This window comes from Oncorhynchus nerka, linkage group LG19 (assembly GCF_034236695.1).
Source record: "Oncorhynchus nerka isolate Pitt River linkage group LG19, Oner_Uvic_2.0, whole genome shotgun sequence".
NCBI lineage: Eukaryota > Metazoa > Chordata > Actinopteri > Salmoniformes > Salmonidae > Oncorhynchus > Oncorhynchus nerka.
The window spans coordinates 29,449,912-29,455,799 of NC_088414.1; the positions used below are offsets into that span (position 1 = coordinate 29,449,912).

At 47.1% G+C, this 5,888-nt stretch overlaps 1 protein-coding gene across 1 annotated transcript in view; it reads left to right on the plus strand.

Moving 5' to 3' along the window:
- The first annotated feature begins 4,558 nt into the window (after positions 1–4,558).
- The window catches only part of LOC135562538 (dentin sialophosphoprotein-like), a 91,640-nt gene continuing 90,310 nt past the window's right edge, over positions 4,559–5,888 (plus strand). Inside the window, exon 1 of the mRNA XM_065005039.1 lies at positions 4,559–4,687. Within this exon, the coding sequence (XP_064861111.1) occupies positions 4,559–4,687 (129 nt within the window). The remainder of the gene's footprint in view (positions 4,688–5,888) is intronic.

Consider the following 5,888-nt stretch of genomic DNA (forward strand, 5'->3'; position numbering starts at 1 on the left):
ACCTATATATGCAGGGAGTCAGGAAGCAGGTGCAGACGGTGAGTTTATTAATAAGAAACATTCAGATTAACAAAACAGGAGTAGCGTACTGAATGTAAACAAAACCAATACTGCCTGAAGACTGAGGCTACTGAGGGCTAAATAAAAAGGAACTAATCAAGGTAATGATGAAGTCCAGGTGTGCATAACGATGGGGAGCAGGTGTTCGTAATGATGGTTGCCAGATGTGCATAATATGGGTTGCCAGGACCGGTGGCTAGTAGACCGGCGACATTGAGCGAGAGGGGGAACCAGAGTAGGCGTGACAGTACCCTACCCTCCCCATCTCCGATGCTCAGCTCCAGACACAGGATGGCCCCAAGGGCGACGAACGGGCCGGCGGAGATGGAAATCGCAGATAATGTTGGGGTTCAGGATATCGGCCTCCGGAACCCAACAGCGCTCCTCTGGGACATACCATTCCCAGTCCACCAGGCACTGAAGCCTACCCCCACAACGTTGGGAGTCCAGTAGGGACCTGATGGCATAGGCAGCGGGGACCACGAACTACCGGCCTGGGGAGGGAAACATGAAAAGAGGGTGAGATCCGGTAGTTGGTGGGGAGTTGTAAATGGTAAGTTACCTCATTAACCCTACAAAGGACATTGAAGGGCCCCACAAACCGGGGGCTCAGCTTCCGGCAGGGCAGGCAGAGCCCTGGTCCTCAATTCACATCGTGGGTCTAGAAAGCCTTTATGGAGAAGCTGGGGGCCATGGTCAGCCTCACATCCGGTTACCGGCCTCAGTCTAACAGGCTGGAGAGCCAGATGCGTCACAAGGATGGAACGCGGGAGCCTCACTGCGGTGGTGGTCCGCCTGATCCTTCTGATGTCGGGCAACGCGCCCGAGCCTCACGTGGGCATCGCGCCACACTTTCTCTGCACATTGGAACCACTCTGACCACTGCAGGGGCCTTGGTCTGGCTCAGAGTCCACAGAGCCAGGGCCGGCTGATATCTGAGAACGCCCTGGAATGGAGTCAGCACGGTGGAAGAGTGACGAAGTGAGTTCTGGGCGTATTCTGCCCAGGGAAGGAACCGGGCCCACTCCTGGTTGGTCCTCTCCACCTGCCTGTTGGACTGAGGCCGGTATCCGGATGTGAGGCTGACCGTGGCCCCTAGCTTCTCCATAAAGGCTTTCCAGACCCGCAATGTGAATTGAGGACCACGGTCAGAAACGATGTCCTCCGGAAGGCCATAGTGCCTGAAGACCTGCTGGAATAGTGCCTCAGAGACCTAGAAAGCGATAGATAGACCGGAGAGAGGGATAAAACAGCAGGATTTAGAGAATCTGTCAACAACGACCATAATAGTGGTTAAACAATCAGAAAGGGCGAGATCAGTTACAAATTCTTTGGACAGATGTGACCAAGGCCGCTGAAGCATAGGAAGGGGAAGTAGTTTTCCTGCTGGAGCGTGCCGGGGAAATTCGGATTGGATACCAACGGTGCATGAGTTAACATAGTGAGCGACGTCCTGCACTAAGGTGGGCCAACAGTATTTACCGGAGAGGAATTGGATGATGCGGGTGACACCTGGGTGTCCAGCGGTGATGGATGTGTGATCTCTCACCCCCGTGGGGACATGGATGCTCTCTGGGGGGCAGGTAGAAGGAGCGGGTTCCCTCTCCAGTCTGAGATTCAGTGCCTTAGACCGCTGCGCCACTTAGGTAATGATGAAGTCCAGGTGTGCATAACTATGGGGAACAGTTGTATGTAATGATGGTTGCCAGATGTGCATATTGTGGGTTGCCAGTACTGGTGATGAGTAGACCGGTGACGTCGAGTCCCGGAGAGAGGGAACGGGAGTAGGCGTGACAAGAGCATCCAATTTAGTTGTTTCTCGAAGAACAATTATAAAAATAAAAAACAATCCCATACTTTGGGAAAACATAAAACAGACTTTGGGAGAAAAAAGTCACAGATTTTATAGGGCCCCCCTTAGAGTTGTTTATTAACCATTATTTTACCAGGTATATTGACAGAAAACAGTGCACTACTTTCTTTTGTACACTAGGGAGGGATGTATTTTCTTTTTGTTAAGATTGACATAGTATTTTTATTGTGGTGTTGAAAACGCAAACCATGATACTGAAGTGCCCGAAGTTGGTATGATTTTTTTATTGGTTGTGTGGTTCATTGGGACCAGTGGAAATTTTAGCATGTAAATCTTGGTGGGGCAAATATTTTTAATGTGGGATGCATGCAAGAAAGCCAATACACAACACAACACTAAACAATACATTAATTGCACTATAACGGTGACAAACGGTGCCCACAAACTGTTAGGGCCTACATATAGCTGTCCCAATGTCACGACTCCTGCCGAAGTCGCCTCCTCTCCTTGTTCGGGCGGCGCCTGGCGGTCGACGTCACCGGTCTTCTAGCCATCGCCGCTCCACCTTTCATGTTCTATTTGTTTTGTCTTGTTTTTCTGCACACCTGTTTTACATCCCCTCATCACTCTCCGTGTATATTATCCTCTGTTCCCCCCATGTCTGTGTGTGTAATTGTTCGTTACGTGTCATGTGTGACGCTTCATGCTGGTTTTTCGCCGGGTCTTGTTTGGAACCCGTGGTATTGTATGCTGTACATTATTTGTGTGACGAGTGTGCTATTCGCTTTTGCCTTTGGCGGGAGTGTCGTTACGCAGTTGCGTCCGACTGTTTTCCTTATGCCAAATAAAGTGTGCCTGTTCACTCATCTCTGCTTTCCTGCACCTGACTTCAGTTGACCAGTTGTGCACACTGTTGACACCCAACACCTTACCACTACTACACCTGGCTATCAGTGGAGCCTTTTCTGGCCATGAAACAGTTCATTCAGCCTCATTTACTGCCTTTTTTTAAAACATAGCTGATATGGCTGACTTGCTTAAACAAATGTGGTTTCTACTGACAATTGAGAAGTAGAAACTATGGCATAAGAGGATGATAAGCAAATAAGAGGCAATCCGTAATTTAAATTAAGACATTAATGAGCGAGCTAGGACGGACGTAGTCAATATAACTATTTGTTCTGCACTTTTGAAATGTACAGCGACAGAATTCCGAACATGGGCCGTTCTTAAAGTTTTCTCCTAGTACACCAAATCAGAACCATAGGATAAATAAAGGGGGCATATAAGCAGACAATGAAAGCTCTTACAATATTTGATGATTAAGGGTTGGTTTCCAGAGAGACATTAGAGATTGTAACATTCTCTGTTTCACGGAAACATGGCTCACTCGGGATACATCATCAGAGTCGGTACAGCCACCTGGTTTCTTCACGCAACGCGCCGACAGAAACAAACATCTCTCTGGTAAGAAGAAGGGTGGGGTGTATGCCTTATGATTAACGAGTCATGGTGTGATCATAACAACATTCAGGAACTCAAGTCCTTTTGTTCACCTGACCTAGAATTCCTTACAATCAAATGCTGACCACATTATCTACCAAGAGAATTCTCTTTGATTATAATCACGGGCATGTATATCCCCCCCAAGCACACACCTCGATGGCCCTGAAAGAACTTCATTGGACTCTATGTAAACTGGAAACCACATATCCTGAGGCTGCATTTATTGTAGCTGGGGATTAAAACAAGGCTCCCTAAATTTTTATCAGCATATCGAATGCGCAATCCGGGCTGGTAAAATTCTGGATCATTGTTACTCTAACTTCCGCGACGCATACAAAGCCCTCCCTCGCCCTCCTTTCGGAAAATCTGACCACGACTACATTTTGTTGCTCCCAGCCTATAGACTGAAACTAAAACAGGAAACGCCCGGCAGCATTCACGCAAAACTGAAAGTGTGAACCACTGCTTTTAATCAGGGCAAGGCGACTGGAAACATGACCGAATACAAACAGTGTAGCTATTCCCTCCGCAAGGCAATCAAACGAGCTAAGCGTCAGTATAGAGACAAAGTAGAGTCGCAATTCAACGACTCAGACACGAGAGGTATGTGGCAGGGTCTACAGTCAATCACGGACTACAAAAAGAAAACCAGCCCCGTTACGGACCCCGATGTCTTGCTCCCAGACAAACTAAACAACTTCTTTGCTCGCTTTGAGGACAATACAGTGCCACCGACACGGCCCGCTACCAAAACCTGCGGGCTCTCCTTCACCGCAGCCAAAGTGAGTAAAACATTTAAACGTGTTAACCCTCGCAAGGCTGCCGGCCCAGACGGCATCCCTAGCCACGTCCTCAGAGCATGCGCAGACCAGTGTTTACGGACATATTTACGGACATATTCAATCAATCCCTATCCCAGTCTGCTGTTCCCACATGCTTCAAGAGTGCCACCATTGTTCCTGTTTCCAAGAAAGCTAAGGTAACTGAGCCAAACGACTATCGCCCCGTAGCACTCACTTCTGTCATCATGAAGTGCTTTGAGAGACTAGTTAAGGATCATATCACCTCCACCCTACCTGACAACCTAGACCCACTCCAATTTGCTTACTGCCCCAATAGGTCCACATGTAATCGCAATCACACTGCCCTAACCCATCTGGACATCTTACCTATGTAAGAATGCTGTTCATCGACTACAGCTCAGCATTTAACACCATAGTACACTCCAAACTCGCCATTAAGTTCGAGACCCTGGCCCTGTGCAACTGGGTCCTGGACTTCCTGACGGGACACCCCCAGGTAGTGAGGGTAGGAAACAACATCTCCACCCTGCTGATCCTCAACACTGGGGCCCCACAAGGGTGCGTTCTCAGCCCTCTCCTGTACTCCCTGTTCACCCATGACTGCGTGGCCATGCACGCCTCCAACTCAATCATCAAGTTTGCAGACGACACTACACTGGTAGGCTTGATTACCAAAAATGAGGAGATGGCCTACAGGGAGGAAGTGAGAACCCTAAAACAGGTTATAGGCTACATGTGTACCACCAAGTCAGAACAGTAAGCGAAATTAAGAGGGGAAAATAGACCAAATGATTAGGGTGAGGCACATGGGCTACTACTAATATAACATACACTTAGTATTACTTTCTTAGCTATAGTATACATATATATATATATATTACATATATATACATATATTACATATATTACATCATTTATGCAGCAGCATACAAGACATTTTTGGACTCATCTTGTTGTGCTGTGCTCACTTGAACAGGAATGTGGTATTGCGGTCCTTCGTGGGCAAATCATCAAACTTGGTCATCAAAGTCTGACATTCTCTGGATTTATGGTGCTTTCAAGACAACTGGGAAAAAAACAAGGTTGAATCATGGTGACGTCAGTGATCTAATCAAAGCTACTGTAGACGTGATTTGATGTCATTTTATCTGTGGCCAACAGTCTTGAGCCTTCTTGGATGGGCACTTCTAATGTAACTCTATGGCAGCACCCAAGGGGCTTGAATTTTCAAGCTCTACCCTTAGACTTGGCGGTGACGTAGTGTCCCATAAGTGACAGAACACTGAGCCAATCACGGCGCAACTAGAGAACATTACCAACACCTATGCTCTGTATCTTCCGCTGGCTACCCCACCATTACAGAAGCACTGAACTAGGCTGAAACACCTGCGTTTTGGAGCTGCCTTACTCAAGAAATAAAAAAAGAGACCATGTTTGTATGCGGCTTTATTAACTCAATGAACTGATTTATGGCACGTATTAATGCCAAAATAACATGCAAAACATGTTATTTTTTTATTTTACATTTTATTTTAAATTTTTTAATTTTACCCCTTTTTCTTCCCAATTTCGTGGTATCCAATTGTTTAGTGGCTACTATCTTGTCTCATCGCTACAACTCCCGTACGGGCTCGGGAGAGACGAAGGTTGAAAGTCATACGTCCTCCGATACACAACCCAACCAAGCCGCACTGCTTCTTAACACA